Consider the following 24417-nt stretch of genomic DNA (forward strand, 5'->3'; position numbering starts at 1 on the left):
GTTTCATCATCAAATTTGAGTTGGATTTAATAGTATCACTGTTTTGTTTGTTTTTGCTCCCCTGTGGTTATTACCTGGCAATAGAATCATAGAATCATAGAATATCAGGGTTGGAAGGGACCCCAGAAGGTCATCTAGTCCAACCCCCTGCTCAAAGTAGGACCAATCCCCAACTAAATCATCCCAGCCAGGGCTTTGTCAAGCCTGACCTTAAAAATATCTAAGGAAGGAGATTCCACCACTTCCCTAAGTAACGCATTCCAGTGTTTCACCACCCTCCTAGTGAAAAAGTTTTTCCTAATATCCAGCCTAAACCTCCCCCGCTGCAACTTGAGACCATTACTCCTTGTTCTGTCATCAGCCACCACTGAGAACAGTCTAGATCCATCCTCTTTGGAACCCCATTTCAGGGAGTTGAAGGCTGCTATCAAATCCCCCCTCATTCTTCTCTTCTGTAGACTAAACAATCCCAGTTCCCTCAGCCTCTCCTCATAAGTCATGTGTTCCAGTCCCCTAATCATTTTTGTTGCCCTCCGCTGGACTCTTTCCAATTTTTCCACCTCCTTCTTGTAGTGTGGGGCCCAAAACTGGACACAGTACTCCAGATGAGGCCTCACCAATGTCGAACAGAGGGGAACGATCACGTCCCTCGATCTGCTGGCAATGCCCCTACCTATACTTCCCAAAATGCCATTGGCCTTCTTGGCAACAAGGGCACACTGTTGACTCATATCCAGCTTCTCGTCCACTGTAACCCTTAGGTCCTTTTCTGCAGAACTGCTGCTGAGCCATTCGGTCCCTAGTCTGTAGCGGTGCATGGGATTCTTCCGACCTAAGTGCAGGACTCTGCATTTCTCCTTGTTGAACCTCATCACATTTATTTTGGCCCAATCCTCCAATTTGTCTAGGGCCCTCTGTATCCTATCCCTACCCTCCAGCGTATCTACCTCTCCTCCCAGTTTAGTGTCATCTGCAAACTTGCTGAAGGTGCAATCCACACCATCCTCCAGATCATTTATGAAGATATTGAACAAAACCGGCCTGAGGACCGACCCTTGGGGCACTCCACTTGATACCGGCTGCCAACTAGACAGGGAGCCATTGATCACTACCCGTTGAGCCCTACAATGTAGCCAGCTTTCTATCCACCTTATAGTCCATTCATCCAGCCCATACTTCCTTAACTTGCTGACAAGAATACTGTGGGAGACCATGTCAAAAGCTTTGCTAAAGTCAAGGAACAACACGTCCACTGCTTTCCCCTCATCCACAGAGTCAGTTATCTCGTCATAGAAGGCAATTAGATTAGTCAGGCATGACTTGCCCTTGCTGAATCCATGCTGACTGTTTCTGATCACTTTCCTATCCTCTAAGTGCTTCAGAATTGATTCCTTGAGGACCTGCTCCATGATTTTTCCAGGGACTGAGGTGAGACTGACTGGCCTGTAGTTCCCAGGATCCTCCTTCTTCCCTTTTTTAAAGATGGGCACTACGTTAGTCTTTTTCCAGTCGTCCGGGACCTCCCCCGATCGCCATGAGTTTTCAAAGGTAATGCTCAAAGGCAGTGAGGTGTTCTTAATGTTTCCTCTGAATAGTGTGGGGATGCCTCAGTTTCCCCTAAGCAGTTCTTAAGTATCTAGGGGGTGGGGTAAGGGTGTATGATCATTGCAGGGGTTGGACTAGGTGACCCCTGCGGTCCCTTCTCACCCTGTGGGTCTGTGATTCTAGGATTCACTGAAGCATCCAGAGATTTAATGTGAACATCATGACAACCCCCTGTCCCTGAAATTCGCTAATCAATCCCATGGTTTGCTTTAAAAATCCTGAGACTGGCTTAAAATTATGAGATTTGCTCTAAGAATCCTGAGAAATTCCATAGATTTGTGCTTTGTCTCCATACATCCTGTTGTTTGTGGCCCGTTGGCTTATCCCCACTGCCCCACGGGTGCTCGTGTCACCCCCATGCGGTGAGGGGCTCGGTTCTGCAGGGACCCAGTGGAGCCGAATGGCCCAGATGTGAGTAAAGCATCCCTGGAGGGTCGGGGGAGAGTGCAGAGAGCTGACGGCTCCCTGCTCTGCAACAAGGGCGGGACACTAATGCTGCCCCCCCGTGTCCCACAGCTGTCTCCCCCACCCCCCACTCCACCCTGCTCTTCCTGCAGCTGGGACTCTCCTCCCTCGATGAAAACAGTACTGGCCACTCCCTCCTCTCCACTCTTCTGAGAATAGTAGGGACCACTCCCCCTGCCCGCCGACACGCTCTTGTGAGACTAGTAAGGGCCACTCCCTCCTCCCCACTGCTCACATGTTGTCATAAATATAAAGGGAAGGGTAACAACTTTTATGTATGCAGGAACATAAAATCCCTCCTGGCCAGAGGTACAGAATCACTTTACCTGTAAAGGGTTAAGAGGCTCAAATAACCTGGTTGGAATCTGACCAAAAGGACCAATAAGGAAAGAAGATACTTTCAAATCTGGGGGTGAGGGGAGAAGTTTTGTTTGTGCTCTCTTTGGGTGTTCCCTCTCTAGACAGAGAGAGAGAGACCTAGCAGGTAAAACATCTCCTGAAAAGATACCTGAAATGACACATCTAAAATTACAGAAAGTGTAAGTAAAGGCAAGGAAATGTGTTAGATTATCTTTTGTTTTAGCTTGTGAATTTTCCCTATGCTAAGAAGGAGTTTTATTCCTGTTTTTTGTAACTTTGAAGCTGAGCCTAGAGGGGAATCCTCTGTGTTTTAAATCTTTTTATTACCCTGGAAAGTTACCTTCCATCCTGATTTTGCAGGTGTGATTCTTTTACTTTTTCTTTAAATAAAGTTCTTCCTTTAAGAACCTGTTTGATTTTCAGTGTCCTAAGGACAAAGGGTCTGGTCAGTACTCTCATTATTCTCAAGCCTCCCCAGGAAAGGGGGTGAAGGGACTTGGGGGAATATTTTGGAGAACAAGGGACTCCAAGTGACCCTTTTCCTGAATTTTTGTCTCAATCACTTGGTGGTGGCTGCAGTACCGTCCAAGGACAAGGAAGGATTTGTGCCTTGGGGAAGTTTTTAAACTAAGCTGGTAAGAATAAGCTTAGGGGGACTTTCATGCAGGTCCCGACATCTGTACCCCAGAGTTCGGAGTGGGGAGGGAACCCTGACAAACGTGAAAATGGTATTGGCCACTCACACCTTCCCCCCCTTCTCACCTGTTAATAGGGTTTGGGCCACTCCCTCCTAGCTCTTCCTCACCCATGAGAATGGTAGGGGCCACTCACTCCTCTCCCCGCCTCCCCTATGCAAATATCGTGGACTACTGACTCCGCACCCCTCCTTTCCCTTTAAAATGGTATGAGCCTCTCTCCTCCTCCCCCTTCCCTTTCTGTGCAAATGGTATGGGGCAATGGCTCCTCCCACCACATGAAAATGGTACAGGCCACTCCCCCTCTTTCCCTCCCCTACCTAAAAACTCCTCTCAGCTCCTGAAGGGGGAGCTGCCTCCCTCCTGCAGCACCCCTGATTGGCTGCCCTTCTCCAGGAGGCGGGATAAGTGGGCAGGGCAGGAGGAGCATGGACCAGCCCTGAGGGATCCAGCCCCCATCCCCATCCCTGGGGGGCTGCCCTGACCCCGTGCAGTGTCTGGGAGCCCCAAGGGGTCTGTGCCCCACCCAGCTCCATGCGGGGCAATATGGGGAGCAGAGCTGGGGGTTGGGAGAGAAGTTTGCACATCTGTGCTCCCCCTGGGGTATCTATAACTGCCTCCTCTGCAATGCCTGGCCTCCCTGCCCCCAAACCCACCCCCATGGGGACGGGAAACCCCCGGCAGTTCCATTTCCCACCATCCCTCTGCTGCCCTCAGGTGCTCTCGGGAAGGAGGCGGAGAGATGAGAGCTGGGGAACCCCCGGCTGTACGTGGCCCCCTGAGCCGACGCCTCCAGTGTTGTCCCCAGGGTGGGGGAGCCCTGGGGCAGGACCCTGCTCGGGCTTGAGGGGCAGCGGCAGAGCTGTGGGGCAGGGAGCCCAGGGCTGGGATAAGAAGGGGCTGCGGGTCGGGATTGAGGGGCACCCCAGTCTGCACAGACCATCCAGCTCCCTCCCGCACCCTAGGACCACTCACCCCTAGACCTGCAGAGGGGGGCCCAGGCCTGGCTCTCCCACCCTGCAGCCCGGGTTCCTCACGCTTTGTGACTTGGAGCCTGGGGAAGCGGCGTGCATAGGACTGTGAAAGCAGAAGTCGGTGCGGACAGGGATGAAGGGGAGATGCTATCTCAGAAACCCCATTATCAGCATCCTGCCGACTTCCACTCCCTCTGGCTGGGGCTGCCAGTGGCTTCCTTGTAACAGAGGCAGGCTGCATCTTGCTTGTGGGGCTGGAAATAGAACCCAGGAGTCCGGGTCTCTGAGCCCTGCTAATCCCCACTCTCCTCCCAGAGCTGGGACACAACCCAGGAGCCCTGACTCCCTGCCTCCACCCCCCACTCTAACCCACCGGACCCTGCTCCCCTCCCAGAGCCAGGGACAGAACCCGGGAGTCGTGGCTCTGAGACCCTCTACACCCCACTCTCCTCCCAGAGCCGTGGATGAAACCCAGGAGTCCTGGCTCCCATCACCCCCCAGCTCTGACCACTAGACCCCACTCCCCTCCCAGAGCCTGGAGAGAACCCAGGAGTCCTAGCTCCCAGCCCCCCTGCTCTGACCACTAGACCCCACTCCCCACCCAGAGCCGGGGGTAGAACCCAGGAATCCTGGCTCCCTGCCCCCCTGCTTTGACCACTAGACCCCACTCCCCTCCCAGAGCAGGGGATAGAACCCAGGAGTCCTGACTCCCTGCCCCCCGTCCCAGCCCTATCCCTTTCTGACTGCGTTTTCCAGTCGCACAATAATATTTGAACGCTAGCAGCTCACACCTCTTATCGTATTGAACACGCTGCAGACACTAATCACTCACCCCGAGCTGAGATGCGTCCGCCTCTGGGGTGGGGAGTCTGGGAACAGCCGCACAGCGACACTGTCCAGGGGTTGCTCACCTGGAGCTGAGATGCGTCTGCGTCTGGGGTGGGGCGGCTGGGAACAGCGCACTGGAACCACAGATGCCCAGTTAGGACGGCTAGCCAATCCCAACTCCAATGGGAAGAGCTGGGTGCGTGCAGAGACCTGCCTGACAGGGAGCGGGTGCGAGTGTCAGGGCGAGGGCTGGGGCGAGAGGTGAGATTTCAAGACAGGAAGGGGAAGTCAGTGTGTGAATCTGGCCCTCGCACATCTTGCATAAGCCGGTTCCAGTGGCTGGAGATCTCGGGGCCATCGACAGAAGAGGGAGATTGTCACAGATACAGGCCAGCTCCCCCTGGCAGCCGGCTTCCGGCCCCACCATAGGGGGATTGGCTCGGGGTGGGAGGAATGGGGCATGGGGTCTTTCCCCTCTCGGGAGCGCTGGATGTGATTTCCCGCAGGGTGGGGCACTGGCTGGCTCTGGGGGGTGGGAATGGGACCCGGGGTCCTTCCCCTCTAGGGTCTCTCAGCAGGGGAGACGCCAGCAGATCGGAGCCGGTCCATTGAGCGCAGATGTTTGTTTTCTGTCTCTCAGGTCCTCAAATGCCTGTTTGAAGTCACTGAGTCTGGGGATTCCCTTGTGATGGGACCCGGGTCATCGGCTGGATCAGGAGAGGCAGCTGGATTCCACGGCCCGCCACAGACTCCGTCCTTCGACTTAAGAGGTGAGACACAGCTCTGAATCTGGCCTGGGTCCTGGGGGCTGTTTACACAGGGACCTCTCCCCAGCGCGGAGATGTGGCTGCCTCTGGGGTGGGGCTCGGGGGCTGTTTACACAAGGACTCCTTGCCCAGTGTTGAGATACACAAGGGTTTGGGGGAAACCTGTAACTAAAAGAAACACAGCACCCGCTAAGGGCATGGGGACCAGCCCCAGCGGCCAGGCTCTTCCGAGTCTCCCACCCCAGCCCTGCTCTGCCCCAGGCCACTGGCACGTCAGCTCTGCCCCCCTGCGTGTGGGCACCGGCAGCTGTGCTGGGAAGCTGGTCGCTGAGCGGATCTTTCACAACAGGAAGTTTCCAGTCGGTGAGTTTGCTCCACCTCCGGCCGGTCGGCCCCAGTTCGGGGCTGAGTGAGAGCCACTGAGAGCAGGTGAGAGGGTCCCATTGAACAGTGGGGCGCAGCTGCTTGGACATAGGTCCCCAGCCAGTGGGGGAAGGAGAGAGCCCGGGGTCGCTGGGGTGAGCTCCGGGGCAGGAACCCCGGGGTCTGGGCCGGCCCCAAGTTTGGTGTGTTACATTCTGCCTCTGGTTAATCCCCGTTTGGTTTCCGACTCTTTTTAATGAGCTGCCTGGGAGGTTTCCCTCGGTTGCTGTTAAATAGATGCCCCACCTGGAGGTGGCTGCATCTCAGCGCCAGCCGGGAGAGGGATCCTTATATAAACAGCCCCCACTCCCCACCCCAGAGGCGCTCACATCTCAGCGCTGGGCAAGGGCTCTTTGTGCATTGTATTGAGCTCAGTATTTGACACGTGTGTTTTTCCTGGGTCTTGGGAATTACCAGATTCGGATGCAGGAAAAAAATGTAATTCTCTGGGAAACCTTGGACCCACCAGGTTGAGATAGAAACCTGACATGGCTGATAACGCTGGGATCATGGTGACTGCGTCTGTCGGTATGGGAGGGCAAGGGTTAATCACCTGTCTATCTATCTATCTATCTAATAATTCAAACGTCTGTTTTTTTTCTGTGTCCTGAAGATATTTTAAAGCCGAGGAGAGGTGTGTGTGTGTGGGCGGGGCGGAGGAGGGGAGGATGAGCGGGGAGAGGCAGGAGAGATTGAAACATGTGGGATATTTTTGTGAAACATTCCTAGCTAGTGAATGTTTCCCAGGGATCATTAGTTTTAAGTGGCCCAGATCTCTGTGAAACCTTTCTAAAAACCAAAAAATCCCGTGATTAGTTTTTGGGGAAGGGAACCTTTGCACAAAACTTTTATTTTGAAAAGCACCTGTGAGGAAGTGGGGGATTTTGTTAGAGTTTTGCATGAATACTGTGCCTGCCTCAGTTTCCCTGTGTGCTGTGTGCGGAACGAGGTGGTGGGAGAGGGGGATTGTGGTTGCAGAGGGCCAGGTGTGATGTCACCTGGCAGCCAGGACCCTGGACAATGGCCGGGATATTATGGACGTTAGCAACCAGTGGCCCAGAGGCCGAGCCCATCTTGGGAGCCAGACAGTTCTGGCAAGTGGGAGGACAATGGAGGGAAGAGAGGGGGCCCAGGTGACCTGTTCTATGTCTGCTTCTACCCCTGGGCTCAGCTGAGGTCTCGTTCTCCATTTCCTCAGTCCTGTGAGATTCCAATTCCTTGTCGGCTCTTTGGTGGCTGAGGAACGGCCCGATCTAGACGCCGGACTTGGGCACCATGGATTCCCGGGCCCCCGGCCTGTCCTTCCTTCTCCTTCCATGACAGGGTGTCCTGGGAGAGAGATTCTGGGGTATGTATGTGGTTGGCAGTGTGGATAGATAGATAGATAGATAGATAGATGGGGTATATGGGGATAGATACATAGATAGATAGATAGATAGATAGAGGGGGTTAATGGGGATAGATAGACAGATAGATAGAGGGGGTAGATGGGGATGGATAGACAGATAGATAGATAGATAGACAGATAGATAGATAGATAGATAGATAGATGGGTGTATGGGGATGAATAGACACAGAGGTTGGTGGGTTGGTACATAGTTGGGTAGGTGGATAGATAGACGGGAGGTAGGTGGGTAGATGGGTGGGTGGGTAGGTTGGTGGGTGGGTCAGTAGCTGAGTTACCGTCTGTAATAGAGCAGGGTGAGGTAATAGGCCAGGAAGAATCCAGTCGCCACGAAGACGAATTTGCAGCTGATTTCAATAAATGCCAGAGTGAGGCCACCTGTGGGAGCTGGAAGAAGCCGAGAGTCTGGGATAGATCCCTGCAACCCCTGCCCCAAGCCAGCCAGGCCCAGCCCTGGGACCAGGTCGGAGCCAGTGCCCCCTAGAGAGGAAATTCCTCATTCCCTGAGCCAGCCAACCCCACCTTGGGGTCAGGTCGGAGCCAGTGCCCCCTAGAGGGGAAATTCCCAAGCCCCTGAGCCAGCCAACCCCACCTTGGGGTCAGGTCGGAGCCAGCGTCCCCCAGAGGGGAAATTCCCCAGCCCCTGAGCCAGCCAACCCCGCCCTGGGGTCAGATAGGAGCCGGTACCTCCTTGCTGTGAAAGGTCCTGTGGCCCAATCCCTGCCCCACACCAAGCCAGCCAATCCCCGTCCGGGGTCAGATCAGAGCCAGCGCCCCATAGAGGGGAAGGGCTCCCACCTGTTTCTAGTGGGCTCAGCAGGACAGCGCAGATCCCATGGGGGTTGGAGCCGAGGCAGAAGAGAAACTCAGTGGCAGGGAGTCCCACGGGTTAACACTACTAACACCCAGGAGAAGGGTGTCCCATAGATTAAGCTGTTAATATCCAGTGAGAGGGAGTCCCACAGGTTCTTCTGCCCTTGATTGTCAATTTTGGCTTGCCCCAAGCTGCTGATCCGGCCCCATCCTTGGCCAGCTGCGCTTCACACCAACCCACCTGTTTCTCCACCCTTAGCCTGGTTGCTCATGGCCCTTTTACGCAGCCTCAGCTGCCCCTCTTGGGGCTACCCCAAAGCAGCTAATTAACTATGGCACGGGGGTGGGGGGATTGGCTGATTTGCCATTTAAAAGGGCCAGGCACCCTGCGACACCAGCTAGAACTCAATGGCGAGGAGTCCCATGGATTAACACTGCTACTCTCCAGTGTCAGCGTCCCAGGGCTGAACCCCACTCACACTCGACGAGCAGCTGGAACGTCCCCTGGGCAGAGCTCTCCTTGTTCCAGGCCCAGCACCCGTACAGCCCCCCGTCCTCGGCCGTCACGTTGGGCAGTTCCAGCTGCAGCTGATTCTCCCCCGTGGGGCGGGCGCCCTCGACGGCTCGGCCCCCCGTCATCCAGTCCAGCACAGCGGGGGGGTTGCTGGAGACGGAGCAGAGGAACCGCAGGGAGTCGCCCTCCCGGGCTGTGAGTTGTGAGCCGTTCGCCACCGGGGTGCCGGGATCTGGGAACAGGAATAACACAGAGCCACTTGCACCCTGAGCCAGCCAGGCCCTGCCTGGGGGCTGGATCGGGGCCAGCACCCCCTAGAGGGGAAAGGCCCCATGCCCCAGTTCCCGCCCTCTGGCGATACCTTGGAATAGCTGGGGGTCGCTCCTGTTGGCTCTGGAGACGGTGATTTGCAGAGTCCTCTCTAGAGCTGAAATACCCACGGCAAGGTATTAGATTGGAGAGCGCCCCCCACTGACCCCCTGCTCCGCTGCCCAGCACCCCCCATTGACCACCTGCCCCCCTGCAGCCCCGCGCCCGCCATGGATCCCCAGCCCACCTCCTGCACCACAGCCCCCCCTACTGACCACCCCCCCCCTGCAGCCCAGCACCCCCCACTGGGGCCCCTCTGTCTCACGAACCCCCCCAAATGCCTTACATTGCACATGTACGCGCAGGGCCCTGCTGGCTGACCCAAAGGGATTCTTCGCCCAGCACCGATACTCCCCAGCGTCCCCTCTGCTGAGATTCGGCAGCTCCAGGCACCCGGCCCCTCCCTGGCCGAGGCTCAGGGACTCATTCCCCTTGGCCCAGCTCAGGGTGGCCTCGGTTCTGCCCCCAGCCTCACAGCCCAGGCTCAGGGAGTCGCCCTCCTGGGTCTCCAGAGACACGACGTCGCCCTCAGCTCCCCAGGCATTTGGCACTGGAAGAGACGAGCAGGCGGGTTTGGTCCCCCCAGAGATTCCCCACTGTGACAAAGTGGGACTGTTCTTAATGTTTCCTCTGAATAGTGTGCGGGTGCCTCAGTTTCCCCTACGCAGTTCTTAAGTATCTAGGGGGTGGGGTAAGGGTGTATGATCATTGCAGAGCCCTAGAGGGCAGGTGTGTGCAGGGGTCTGGACACAGACAATGGCCGACACCCTGTTTCCTGGCAACTGATGGCCTGGGCCCTTCCCCCCTGCAAGGTGAGAGCTAAAGGGTGGGAGAACAAAGGAATCAGGTGACCTCCTGGCCTGGGAAAGGGACAAAGCCCAGAGGAGGGGGGGGCTGGAGGCGGTTTCAGTTTGGGGCTGGCTGGGACATGGAGTGAAGGGCAGACGGGGTTGTCTGGCTCACTGCTCCCCAAAATGGACCCGGCTGAGGGGTCCTGTTCTCTGCACCTACAAGCTCTGTGTTAGACCATGTTCCTGTCGTCTAATAAACCTTCTGTTTTCCTGGCTGGCTGAGAGTCATGTCTGACTGCGGAGTTGGGGGGCAGGACCCTCTGGCTTCCCAGGACCCCGCCTGAGCGGACTGGCTGTGGGAAGCGCACGGAGGGGCAGAGGAGGCTGAATGCTCCGAAGTCAGACCCAGGAAGGTGGAGCCGGGGGAGCTGTGTGTCCTGCAGACAGGCTGCTCCCCGAGAGGAGACTCCCCCAGAGTTCTGCCTGGCTTCGTAGGGAGCAGGTCCAGAGCATCGTCCGGGGACGCAATGACACCCACCAAGGAGCCAAGACGAAGAGTCACCACTGGGGTGGGGCGGGGGGGGCTGGTTATGCAGGGACCCCTCGCCCGGCGCTGAGACCTGGCCCCTCTGGGGTGGGCGCACAATCTCGGTGTCTTGCCATGGCAGCAGGTCTCCGTCGCAGCGATCGGTCCCTAACCCATCTCCTGCCCGCTGCCCAGCGCCCCCTTAATGCCACCCCGGGCTCTAGAGAGAGGGAACCAGGCCTGCTCCCCCCACCACTGCCCCCCACAGCCCCGCGGTTCCTCGGGCTCTCCCCTCTGGGCACGGAGCAGCCTGGCCCGGCTGAGCTGGCGCCGGGCCCGGACCACGGGCAGAGCGTGACTCGGAGGCGCTCGCTGATCCCCGGGGCTCGCAGCGCGGCCTCTCACCGGGGCGTCCATTCCTGATCAGGATCCCGGCGATGTTGGGGGCGCTGGGCAAGTCTGTAACAAACCAGAGAGGGGGGATCAGAGGGGCTGGAAATCACTGCGGGGGGGGGGGGCACTAGTGATCAGTGAGCTTAGACAGGGACCCTCGTGTGACGAAGTGGGACTGTACTTAATGTTTCCTCTGAATAGTGTGGGGGTGCCTCAGTTTCCCCTATGCAGTTCTTAAGTATCTAGGGGGTGGGATAAGGGTGTATGATCGTTGCAGAGCCCTAGAGGGCAGGTGTGTGCAGGGGTCTGGACACAGACAATGGCCGACACCCTGTTTCCTGGCATCTCATGGCCTGGGCCCTTCCCCCCTGCGAGGTGAGAGCTAAAGGGTTGAAGAACAAAGGAATCAGGTGGCCTCCTGGCCGGGGAAAGGGACAAAGCCCAGAGGAGGGGGGGCTGGAGGGAGTTTCAGTTTGGGGCTGGCTGGGACATGGAGTGTAGGGCAGACGGGGTTGTCTGGCTCACTGCCCCCAAAATGGACCCAGCTGAGGGGTCCTGTTCTCTGCACCTGCAAGCTCTGTGTTAGACCATGTTCCTGTCGTCTAATAAACCTTCTGTTTTCCTGGCTGGCTGAGAGTCACGTCTGACTGCGGAGTTGGGGGGCAGGACCCTCTGGCTTCCCCAGGAGCCTGCCTGGGCCGACTCGCTGTGGGAAGCACACGGAGGGGCAGAGGAGGCTGAATGCTCCGAGGTCAGACCCAGGAAGGTGGAAGCTGTGTGAGCTGTGTGTCCTGCAGACAGGCTGCTCCCAGAGAGGAGACTCCCCCAGAGTCCTGCCTGGCTTCATGGGGAGCCGTTCCAGAGCATTGCCCGGGGACTCCGTGACAACTGGTGGGAGCGGTGGGATGTTCTGCACCCCGTGGATGGCGCTTCCTGCAGTAAGTGACTGGGGAGCAGTAAAACGAAGGGGGACTGACGAGGACCAGGCGTGCTGAAGGCTCAGAGAGGGGCGGTTCCGGGGGGCGGTTAACCCCTGGGAGTGTGTGACCAGCGAGAAGGACTGTGCAGTAATGGGGTCCCCTTGGGGATGGCGGTGAGCCGTCTCAGGGGCAGAGGAGCCTGCGGCTTGGCCCTGGGGGAGAGAAGGACTTTTGCAGTAACAGGGTTCCCCTGGAGATTGCAGCGAGCCGTCCCAGGGGTGGAGGAGTCTGCCACTCGACCCTGGCAAAGAGGCGGTGACCTGGAGAAGGGCTGGCACACGAGGGGTTCTCCCTGGAAACCGTGGGGAGCTGCGAGCCCACAGGCCTGTGAGTCCACAACAACTTGGGAAGAGCGGAGTGATGGCCTGTCACTGTCTCCTTAAGAAGGACATTGTAACCCTGTGCAGAAAGAGAGGGTTGAGCATTGGAAAGTTCACCAAGGCACCGTTCATCGTGCAGCTGGAGGAGGATGACCGCTCTAAGGAACAGATTCCTGACTCCAAATGAGGCTATAGCAGGATCTGGGAGCAGCTGGAGTAGTAGCCAGGCATCCCCAAGACTCCTGTCCCCGACCAGACGAGGGTCTTCACAATCGGTTCCCCATCCGGGGATCGGAGACGGACGGGATTGGAGCTGAGTCCGAGAGAGCAAGAGGACTGTGAGAGACAGCGAGAGCCCGAGAAAGAGCTGCAGCAGCAGCATGAACTGGCGATGGTGCAGCGGAGAGGCCTAGGGGACCCCCCAGGGGTGAGTGGGGATAGACCCCGGGGGGCCAGCTCCGCAGGGAACCTCGAGACTAAATTGCTGCCCCTGGTTAAGGAGGGGGGGATGTGGATGCCACCTCACGGCCTTTGAGCAGGCTGGCGATTTGAACCAGGGGGACCCTGCGGAAAAGCCCCGGTGTCTAGCTCCCTTGCTGGGTCCCAAGGCCAGAGACTCCGTCAGCCAGATGGGTGGGGAGGTGGACAGGCTCCCACTCCTGACCCCAACCTATCTGTCTGTGTGGAGTTTCCTGGGGCCAGGCCCCTCGGACCCCCAGTGGGAGCGGAAGGTGATGGTCATTGGGGAGACATTCCTGGGGTGGCGAGATCCTGGGACAGAGAGAACTGTTGTCAGGCCCTGGGTGGTGCAGCCTGAGATGCTGAGGGGCTGTGTGAGCTGGGTGAGGGTCCCAGGGACGAAGCCTCTCGCCCTGCCTATGGCCAGATCCCTGTGCAGACCCAGGAGGGGTGGGGCTGGCTGGTCGTTGGGGTTCTCCAGGATACCAGCTGCGAGACCCTGTTGTGGGGTGACTGTGTCTCTTTGGGGCAGGATCCAGGCCCTGCTCCGGTAACTGCCAAGGGTTTGAATTTGAATCCAGGGAACCAATCGTTGGAGAGGGAAATGGTCAGTGAAAATGCAGATGACCTGGCTGGCAGCGGGAAGGAGCTGCTAGGCTCAGGCTACCTGCCTGCCTGTAAGCAGACCCCTGGGGCTCCCTGCCCCCCTTGCACACCGGAGAGGGGGCTCACGCTGGCTCTGATGCAGTGAGGAAAGCAGCGAGCTCGCTGCCTGCCCCACTGGGACAGCAAGGGCAGCGCTGAGCACAGTGGGAGCTGAGACCCCAGCTGAGTGGGGGGAGACACAGGCAGGGCAGGGGATCTGTTGGGAGTGGCAAGGTGCTTGGCAAGGAAAGTCTGGAAGAGCCTAGGCAGCCTTGTGAGCTGATGGCTGTGTCCAGTCAGCAGGGTGGGAAGGCGAGGAGAGTGGAAGATGAGTGTCCCTGGACCTTTCCTGTTAGCTGGGTGGAGAATTGGGACAGTGAAGGAAACGTGCCTGTGTCTGTCAGGGGTATTGACTTTCCTATGGAGTGAGCTACCCTGATCTCCAAGCAGTTGTCTGTGACCAGCCTTGTGTGCTGGGACCAGGGGAAAGAGATCCCAAGCTGGGTGTCTGGGAAAGGAGAAAGTGTGTCCGGCTCTTCTTTGTCTGTGGAGCAGACAGAAGGGGCCTTTCAGCCTGTGATGGTTGAGGGTCGTGCAGTTGTCTCAGAGTTGGTTCTGGATTCAGCTAAAGCCCAGGAAGGGAAGGGTCCTAAGTTTGGGTCTGCTCAGGAGAATGGCCCTGTAAATAGGTCGCATCCAGTTAGCGTCTATGTAAAATCCCAGAGACCAGACAATTCTGGTGCTTGTATTTTGCCTGTTGCTAGTGTGTGGCAAAGGGAAGGAGAATGCTTCTGACCTTTTATCTCAGAAGTCTGTGAGTTTGCCTGAAAGGGGATTGTGTAGGAATCCGCCTGATGGGCCAGAGGTAATTCTGGATGTAAGGGAGACCCAGAAAGAGTCTGTTGTTGCTCAGGAAAGTGTTCTTCTAGAGCAAGCCCTCGGTGAAGAGGGTAAGAGCAGAATTTCTGTGAGGGGTGAATTGTTGCATAGAAAAGCCCTAGGGAAAGGAATCCTCATGGAGTCTTTGCAAGCAGTTTACTGCAACTGAAGGGTGTGAAAGTGATTTAATCAAGAAAGTCTCTGTTCCTAACAGCCAGAAATTTTCTGTTGTGAATGGATCCACTGACTTTCCTGTTGAAAGATCCAGTGTGGAGAGCTTTGGGAAGGTCTCAGATTAAGTGAAAGCTGTTAAGAAAGTTAAACAGTCCTATAACCAAGTGGCTGTGTTTGGCCCAATTGTTGGGGAGACAAGGTTGTTGAGAAAGGGATGTCTCCATGCTTGTTCTGTAAGTGAACAGTATGTGGCCCAGGTCAAGATGGGGGCTCTTAACCAAGAGAGCCCGAATTGCAGCCCTCCAGACTGGAGCGCTGGGAGAAGACCCAATCCCAGTTTGACCCCCTGGGGTTTTGGGGTGGCCAAAGGGCACGGGCCGCATAAACCTTCCCACATGCGGCCTGTGAGTGTTATCGACCACCCCCGACCTAAGGGAGGGCCTGAAACTGGAAGGGCCTGGTGTAACTCCTACCAAGGAATGGCAGAGACGCTGGGGCATCCATGGGAACGTTGGTGGGTTCACACTTCCCCAGGTCACCGGCTAAAGTGTCCCCGCTCAGTTCGATCTCGAAGGGGGGAGAGATGTGATGAAGTGGGACTGTTCTTAATGTTTCCTCTGAATAGTGTGGGGGTGCCTCAGCTTCCCCTATGCAGTTTTTAAGTATCAAGGGGGTGGGATAAGGGTGTATGATCGTTGCAGAGCCCTAGAGAGCAGGTGTGTGCAGGGGTCTGGACACAGAGAATGGGCGACACCCTGTTTCCTGGCAGCTGATGGCCTGGGCCCTTCCCCCCTGCAAGGTGAGAGCTAAAGGGCTGGAGAACAAAGGAATCAGGTGCCCTCCTGGCCCCGGGAAAGGGACAAAGCCCAGAGGAGGAGGGGCTGGAGGGAGTTTCAGTTTGGGGCTGGCTGGGACATGGAGTGAAGGGCAGACGTGGTTGTCTGGCTCACTGCCCCCAAAATGGACCCAGCTGAGGGGTCTTGTTCTCTGCACCTACAAGCTCTGTGTTAGACCATGTTCCTGTCGTCTAATAAACCTCTGTGTTACTGGCTGGCTGAGAGTCACGTCTGACTGTGGAGTTGGGGGGCAGGACCCTCTGGCTTCCCCAGGAGCCTGCCTGGGCCGACTCGCTGTGGGAAGCGCACGGAGGGGCAGAGGAGGCTGAATGCTCCGAGGTCAGACCCAGGAAGGTGGAGCCGGGGGAGCTGTGTGTCCTGCAGACAGGCTGCTCCCCGAGAGGAGACTCCCCCAGAGTCCTGCCTGGCTTCGTGGGGAGCAGGTCCAGAGCATCGCCCGGGGACGCCGTGACACCTCGCTGTGAGCTCAGCTGGGGGACGGGAAGGTCCCTGAAGTGACACAAGCCCCGTGGGCGGGGAAGGGAAGCGACAGACCCGACTGGGCGCGACCCAAGAGGCTCCGGACGTAACCCAGGGGCCGGGTTAGGGCCAGGGGGAGCCAGAACCCTGGGAAATCGAAACCCAAGGGACCAAAACCGGTGGGTCAGAATTCAGCTTAATTGGCGGAGGCACTAACGAGGGGCGGGGCTGCTCCGGCCTGGGGACTGGAGCGAGCGTCACCATCTCGCTGCCACCGTCCGCCGGGCGCCCGGGTGTTCAGTGTCCTGCTCCCCAAACGTGTCCTACCCAGGGCGGGACAGAGCCGGGGTCTAAATAACCCCGCTCCCGCCCCCGCCCCAGTCCCAGCCCCCACCAGGGTCGTCAGACACCCCACTTGTGGGTCCTTTGCCTTCCCCCCTCAGTTCGTCTCTCCCCACCCCTCTCCTTTGGCTCCCGGCCAGGCCTGGGTATTATGAAAGCAGCACCCAGAGGAGCCGGACGCTGGTGCCCTCTGGCCAGGCCTGGCAGGGTCCGTCCACACTGCCCTCAAAGCCCCGCGGCGCCGAGGCCCAGAGCCTGGGTCCGTTGGGTCGGGCTCGTGGGGCTCGGGCTGCGGGTCTGTGATTGCAGCGCGGACGTTTCCTCCGAGGCCTGTGTAGACGTTCGGGGTCGGGCTGGGGCCTGGGCTCAGACACGGCGCGGGGCGGGGGGGCGAGTTTCCTTCTAAATCTCCCTCCGGCTGACGGGAACAAGGGCCGTCCTTACAGTGACGCCCGAGTTGGTCCTTCACCTCGCAAAGGCGGCTGCTGGTTTGCCCTCTACCCTGGATCTGCAGCGTGGGGGTCACGGGCCAGTTAATGAAGGTTTGCCCTCGGGTAGGGCGGGCCGAGGTCTCTGGGCTCCAACCCTGCAGCATGTTTTGTGCCGGACAGCGACTGGGTCCCGTTAACACTCTGCCCCATAGAGAGCATCCATCGATCCCGGCAGAAAGGGGAGGGGGTGGAGGAGATGCGGTGGGACAGCGCGGGGGGATCTCGGGGGGAGTTGGGGTGTCTGGTGTGAGGGGGGGAATCCCAGCGAGGGGGGACTGGAATAGTGGGGTGGATCCCAGCATAGAAGGATTCTGCGGGCAGAGCAGGTCGGGGGTAGAGAGGATCCCAGAAGAGAAGGGCCTGGGGACCTTGGGGTGCGGTTGGGAGCGGGGAGCCATCTCCAAGTGGGGCAGGAAGGGGTGAAGATCCCAAGAGAGAAGGGGCTGCATGGTGTGGGGGGGAAGGGGTCTGGAGTAGAATTGGCTGAGGGTGCATGGTGGGGGGTGGGGATCCCAGCACAGGGCTGAGTTGGGGGAGGGGCTGGAGGGCAGGGCTGGGGAGCCCAGGGGGGTGGGGATCCCAGCAAGGGGTGCTGGGGGCCGGCATGGAGGAGTTGGGGGGTCACTCACAGCCGACGTGTAGCCGGACGGTTCTGCGGGTGGAAGGTCCCCGTGGTGGGCGGTAGGTGACTCTGCAGACGAGCTCTTTGCCGTGGTCCCCCGGGGCGGGTGTGAAGCGCAGCGCGGAGCTGCGGGCCCAGGTGCCGTTCGCCAGCGGGGCTGAGACGTCCCGGGCTGTGTCGCTGAACTGCCCCGTCCAGGTGACTCGGGGAGGGGGCCCGGAGCAGCGCCCGGGGGCCGTGCAGGTCACAGTCACCGGCTCCCCGGCCAGCAGCGTCCCTGGCAGCCCCCGCGCCGGCGAGATCTGGATCACTGGCTCCTCCGTCAGCCCTGAGACATGGGGAGAGGGGAGAGAATCACTCGGGGACACGGGGCCTTTCCCCCCAGGGGCGCCGGCCCCGATCCGGCTCGAAGGCAGGGACTGGCTAAGGGGGGCTGAGGAGCGGTGACTGCGGCTGCTCTTACCTGGCACGGAGATCGCGAGTATAAGATCAGTGCCATCGGAATTGGAGAGGTAATTGTATTTAAAGTTTCGTTTCTCGACACCAAAGAAATATCTCCCGGCATCCGTCCGTCGGGCGTCATTGATTTGCAGGGAGCAGTCGCCACGTGCCAGATCCCCCGCCAGCCGGAACCGGCCCTGGGTCTCCTGCGACACCCGCCGGCTGGGGTCACTGCTGGCCACGGGTGGATCCTGGCCCACATTGGCCTGATCCTTGAACCAGTGTCCGTAGATCCAGTCCCGGGGATTGTCGGTGTCGAACGAGGCTGGGTATGCGAAGGTGCAGGGGACGAGAATGCAGAGACCCGTCTGCACCGACACCGACTGCGGCAGCGCCAGGGAATAACCAGACTCCAGGGACAGGGACCCTGCAGGGGACGGAGAGGGATCGAAGTGGGAGCCACAGAGAGCAGAGACCAACCCTGAGCTCCCCCGACACCTCTGCCGGAGCCCTCACTCCCGACCTGCAGCCCCCTGCGAGCCCAGCCCTGGGTCCTCAACCAAACCTCACTCCATTTAGTTTCCATCCCTCCCTACGTCGAGCCCCCTGCCCGCTCCCTGTCGCTCGGTGCCCCCTAGCACCACACGAGGGCATCGGGCTCCCCTCCCCCACTGGCCAGTCTCCCTTCCGTGGCCTGGGACAGACCTGGCCCTGCTGAGCGCGGGTTCTGCCCTTCCCCCTGCACTGGGGCTGCAGGTGCTGCTTACTTACCCCTCCAGAGCAGGGCGAGGATCAGGACCCTCAGTGTGGCCACAGAGGGGGCAGGACCCCCTTCTCTCCAGGGGGTGCCCTGAGCCGGGAGCTCCCATTCCCTGGTGTCCTGCTGTGGAAGGAGGGCTCTGCCCATGGTTGGGGCGTCCAGCTGGGACAGACCTACAGACAGATGGGGGTGGGGTGGTGGGAAGTGTGAGAGCAGAGGCTGTTTAGGGGGGGAAAGATCTGCCTGGGGGACCATCAGTGCTGCTGGGCTCTGCAGGGGGCTGATCTGGGGCTGCTGGCAGCACAGTGACCCCTCCAAATTCCCAAATCAGCAGACGGTCCCCAGAGATCGTGGGCTAAAAAAATCCTTCAATTAGCGAAAAAACTGAGATTTTCTCCAAGAATCACGAGATCAGCCAGAAAATCCCGAGCTGGTGAGAGAAGATGGTGGGAAGGCAGCGCTGCTCAGTGCCTGCTCTGCTTCCATCTTCCCACAAACACCAACACTCGAGCGGGCGGCCAGCAAAGTTACCACGGATGACAGAGGGGAAGGGCGTCAGATCGGGAGAAGGAAAGAACCCGTCAGAGATGTTCCGACCGATTTGAATGAATTCAAATCAGTGGGGCAGGATGCTGTTCAACCCAGGGTGCTGAAGGAATTAATTAGAATCATAGAATCATAGAATATCAGGGTTAGAAGGGACCTCAGGAGGTATCTAGTCCAACCCCCTGCTCAAAGCAGGACCAATCCCCAACTAAATCATCCCAACCAGGGCTTTGTCAAGCCTGACCTTAAAAACCTCTAAGGAAGGAGATTCCACCACCTCCCTAGGTAACACATTCCAGTGTTTCACCACCCTCCTAGTGAAAAAGTTTTTCCTAATATCCGCAATTTGAGACCATTACTCCTTGTTCTGTCTTCAGCTGCCACTGAGAACAGTCTAGATCCATCCTCTTTGGAACCCCCTTTCAGGTAGTTGAAAGCAGCTATCAAATCTCCCCTCATTCTTCTCTTCTGTAGACTAAACAATCCCAGTTCCCTCAGCCTCTCCTCATAAGTCATGTGTTCCAGTCCCCTAATCATTTTTGTTGCCCTCCGCTGGACTCTTTCCAATTTTTCCACATCCTTCCTGTAGTGTGGGGCCCAAAACTGGACACAGTACTCCAGATGAGGCCTCACCAATGTCGAATAGAGGGGAACGATCACGTCCCTCGATCTGCTGGCAATGCCCCTACCTATACTTCCCAAAATGCCATTGGCCTTCTTGGCAACAAGGGCACACTGTTGTCTCATATGCAGCTTCTCGTCCACTGTAACCCCTAGGTCCTTTTCTGCAGGACTGCTGCCGAGCCATTCGGTCCCTAGTCTGTAGCGGTGCATGGGATTCTTCCGTCCTAAGTGCAGGACTCTGCACTTGTCCTTGTTGAACCTCATCAGATTTCTTTTGGCCCAATCCTCTAATTTGTCTAGGGCCCTCTGTATCCTATCCCTACCCTCCAGCGTGTCTACCTCTCCTCCCAGTTTAGTGTCATCTGCAAACTTGCTGAGGGTGCAATCCACACCATCCTCCAAATCATTTATGAAGATATTGAAGAAAACCTGCCCGAGGACCGACCCTTGGGGCACTCCACTTGATACTGGCTGCCAACTAGACATGGAGCAATTGATCACTACCCGTTGAGTCCAATAATCTAGCCAGTTTTCTATCCACCTTATAGTCCATTCATCCAGCCCATACTTCTTTAACTTGCTGGCAAGAATACTGTGGAGACCATGTCAAAAACTTTGCTAAAGTCAAGGAACAACACGTCCACTGCTTTCCCCTCATCCACAGAGCCAGTTATCTCGTCATAGAAGGCAATTAGATTAGTCAGGCATGACTTGCCCTTGAAGAAATCTTGGAGTCACTGGCAATAATATTTGCAAACTCATGGATGCTAGGAGAGATCGCAGAAGACCGGAGAAGGGCTAACGGAGTGGCCATCTTTAAAAAGGGGAAAAGGAGCAGCTGGGCAACTGCAGACCAGTCAGCCTGATCCCGACAACTGGAACGCTATTGGAGCAATGTATAAAACCTTCAATATGTGAGGACGAAGGGGTGATTACCAGCATGGATTTATCAAGAACAAATCCTGCCAAACTGGCTTGATTTCCTTCTTTGACAAGGTAATTGGTTGGTGGTAGGGGAAAGCAGTGGACATAATATACCTGGACTTCAGCAAGGCTTTTGACATAGTCCCACAGGACATTCTTATAAGTAAGCTGGAGAAGACTTCTGAAGGAACTCAAATGTGAAACTGCAGATCTACTAATGATGGTATGTAACCTAGCATTTCAATCAGCTTCTGTACCAGATGACGAGAGGATAGCTGTCAAAAAAGTGAACAGAATGTTGGGAATCATGAAGAAAGGGACAGATAATAAGACAGAAAATATCACATTGCCTCTATATAAATCCATGGTACGCCCACAGCTTGAATACGGCATGCAGTTCTGGTGGCCCTATCTCAAATTGGAATTGGAAAAAGTTCAGAAAAGGGCAACGAAAATGATGAGGGGTGTGGAACAGCTTCTGTATTAGGAGAGATTAATAAGACTGGGACTCTAAAGCTTGGAAAAGAGACGACTAAGGGGGGATATGATCGAGGTCTGTAAAATCATGACAGGTGTGGAGAAAGTAAATCAGGAAGTGTTCTTTATTCCTTCCCATAACACAAGAACTAGGAGTCCCCAAATGAAATTAATAGGCAGCAGGTTTAAAAGAAACAAAAGGAAGTATTTCTTCACACAACACACAGTCAACCTGTGGAACTCCTTGCGAGAGGATGTTGTGAAGGTCAAAACTATAACATGGTTCAAAAAAGAACTGGATAAATTAATGGAGGATAGGTTGTTACCTAGCAGCTCTGTGTTCTTGGGGAAGCAGGGCGCTGTACCCAGTCTGTCTGTCTCACGAAGACCTCCCCCCCTCCCCCAGCCTCTGCTTGAACCAAATCTACACCAGAAGAACGACTTACGAAAACCAATGAAAAGGCCGTGGGAGACACACCTAAACCCCTGGGATAAGGATGACAGAATTAAGGCAACTCCCCTAGCCTCATTTGCATCGAAGAGGGGACAAGGAGGCATCTCCATTAGCAGACAGAATGGAGAACAGAGATTCAAGGCAAGAACCGCAGGGAACTCTGGGGCCAGAAAAGCAGGGAAGCACTGCATGATGGGGGATCTCTGCTCCAGATGTTAATGAACCCACGCCTGCACACCCCCAGCTCATTAGTTATCAGACCAATTCTAGTAATAAATCCTTTATTGGGATCCAAAATAGTGAAGCTGCCTGACTGCATTGTGAGCTCCCTCCAAGGAACACTGCCCATAGCCAGGAATGATCAGCTCCCATGGTCTAGCCTGATCCAAACAGCTTTGGTATTCTCCCTTGTTTACACATCAACAAATCTCGAGTTCTCCCTTGAACCATTGTTGTTGTTTCTCTACAAAAACCCCGACCCACACTCAAGTAAGTGCTCTGATGCCTGGATCCAACATCTGCATCACTTCCATTGGGACTTCATCTTCTCCTGACTGATCGTGCTGGGGGCTCTGCCTGTCTCCAGCACTCCGGACCCTCAGCTACCATGAACACCTGGGTCCCCCGATCGATTCCAGCTTCACGGAGTGGTGAGAACCCAGCTCTCGCTCTCTCTCTCGAGGTGTAGCCTTCTGACCCTGACTTGTGTGATCAGTCAGTAAACCCTGAGTTTAATATTCAAATTTGAGTTGGTTTTCATAGTATCACTGTTTTGTTTGTTTGGCTCCCCTGTGGTTATTACCTGGCAATAAACTTTCATGATTAAGCTGGTTGCTTCTCTCTCTCTCTCTCTCTCTCTCTCTCTCTCTCTCTCTCTCTCTCTCTCTCCCCCTCATGGGTGTTTTTTGGTTTCCTCATTCGCTCTGCAGCAACGCTCCTCGTACCTAAGCTAAAAGATCCCTGCAGCAGCCCAAAATCCTGTGGGGTTTGCTCATCAGGTGGGTTACGACCAGAACAATTGTAACGTTGAAGTAGGGATAGAGACGTGCTGAACCAGGGACATAGGCGGGTGGGAATTAGAATCGCTGGTCGACCCGGCCTACTGGGGCCAGGGACATCTAAGGGGTCAGGTTGGGAGTGCTGATTAACCCGGTCCTCTCAGACACGCTCTGTTAATTTGTGTGTGTTTCTCTGATTCTGGGGCTGGAAGAACCCAGCCCTGGGGAACCGAGGTCCTGCAGGATAGCGCCATTGGGAGGGCCAAGCAGCAGGGAGAAGTCGAGCTCCGTATGAGAACACAAGTGACACAAGCAGTACCTGGATAGAAATACAGAACACCTCCCCCGCCCAGAAGAGTAACCCTAATAAATGAGCGTACCCCAAAGTAACGGGCAAAGCTGGTAAGAAAGTCAATCAATGGCTATTAGCCAGGATGGGCAGGGATGGTGTCCTTAGCCTCTGTTTGCCAGAAGCTGGGAATGGGAGACAGGGGATGGATCATTTGATGATAACTGCTTCGATCATTCCCTCTGGGGGCACCTGAAATTGGCCAATGTCGGAAGATGGGATACTGGGCTAGATGGACCTTTGTTCTGACCCAGTCTGGCCGTTCTTATGGAGAAGTGTGGGCTGGGTGGAACTACCATTAAGTAGTAAACAACCGCAAACAAGGAGTAACTGTTAATGGAAAGAGATTGGATTGTAGGGAAGTCTCAACTGAAGTCCCACAGGGGATCTGTTCTGGGTCCCGTGTTGTTTAACATCTTTATGAATGACCTGGACGTAGGACTAGGGAGCAGACTGCTCACATCTGCAGATGACACGAAGCTGGGGGGAGTTGCCAACTGGATAAATTGCAGGACTGGGCTGTAGACGACACAATGAAATTCATGAAGGACGAATGGAAGATGCTCCACGTAGGGAAGAAAACCCAACTGCACAAATACAGGATGGGGAAGAACTGGCCGGGCAGCAGCACTGCTGAGAAGGAGCTGGGAGTTGGGGTGGATCACAACCTGGACAGGAGTCAGCAATGCGATGCTGCTGCAAAGAAAATCTAATGCAGTTTCCTGTTGCATTACCAGAGGCAGAGCATGCAAGTCCCAGGAGGTGCCAGTCCCGCTCTGCTCGGCGCTGGCTAGGCCTCAGCCAGAGGACTCTGTCCAGTTTTGGTCACTAATGTGTAGAAAGGTTGCAGAGAAACTGCAAAGGATCCAGAGGTGAGGGAGAAAGATGATCAAAGGGATGGAACGCGAGCCCGAGGGGCACAGCCTGAAGGAACTGGGCGCGGATAGTTTGGAAAAGAGATTGCGGGAGGGGGACATGATCGCGGTTTTCAAACACTGGAAAGGCTGCCAGAAAGAAGCTGGAGAAAAGTTGTTCTCTCTCCCCACAGAGGGCAGGACAAGGGGCAACGGATTCAAACTACAGCAGAACTGATTGAGATTAAATCTCAGGGCAATCTCCCCAGCTGTGAGAGCAGTCCGAGAATGGACCAGACGCCCAGGGAAGTCTTGGAAGCTCCTTCACTGGAGGGTTTTGAGAGGAGGCTGGACAGCATCTGTCTGGGATGGGTTAGACCCCACAAATCCTGCATCTTGGCAGAGGTTGGACTAGGTGACCGCTGCGGTCCCTTCTCACCCTGTGGGTCTGTGATTCTAGGATTCACTGAAACATCCAGAGATTTAATGTGAACATCATGACAACCCCCTGTTCCCGAAATTCGCTAATCAATCCCATGGTTTGCTTTAAAAATCCTGAGACTGGTTAAAATTGTGAGATTTGCTCTAAGAATCCTGAGACTGGCTTTTAAAACCCACAGATTTGTGCTTTGTCTCCACACATCCTATTGTTTGTGGCCCGTTGGCTTATACCCCTGCCCCACGGGTGCTGGAGTCACCCCCATGCGGTGAGGGGCTCGGTTCTGCAGGGACCCAGTGGAGCCGGATGGCCCAGATGTGAGTAAAGCATCCCTGGAGGGTGGAGGGAGAGTGCAGAGAGCTGACGGCTCCCTGCTCTGCAGCAAGGGCGGGACA

The 24417-nt window shown here is 56.3% G+C and overlaps 1 protein-coding gene across 1 annotated transcript in view; it reads right to left on the minus strand.

Moving 5' to 3' along the window:
• The window catches only part of LOC119564232, an 86353-nt gene that overhangs the window by 16288 nt on the left and 45648 nt on the right, over positions 1-24417 (minus strand). The window contains 10 exon segments of the mRNA XM_043535600.1: positions 4932-5176; positions 7384-7446; positions 7801-7909; positions 8815-9081; positions 9211-9276; positions 9505-9768; positions 10941-10994; positions 17164-17484; positions 17620-18024; positions 18369-18530. Of these exon segments, the coding sequence (XP_043391535.1) occupies positions 4932-5176; positions 7384-7446; positions 7801-7909; positions 8815-9081; positions 9211-9276; positions 9505-9768; positions 10941-10994; positions 17164-17484; positions 17620-18024; positions 18369-18504 (1930 nt within the window). The 5' untranslated portion in view covers positions 18505-18530.

This window comes from Chelonia mydas, chromosome 24, assembly GCF_015237465.2.
Source record: "Chelonia mydas isolate rCheMyd1 chromosome 24, rCheMyd1.pri.v2, whole genome shotgun sequence".
Classification (NCBI taxonomy): Eukaryota; Metazoa; Chordata; order Testudines; family Cheloniidae; genus Chelonia; species Chelonia mydas.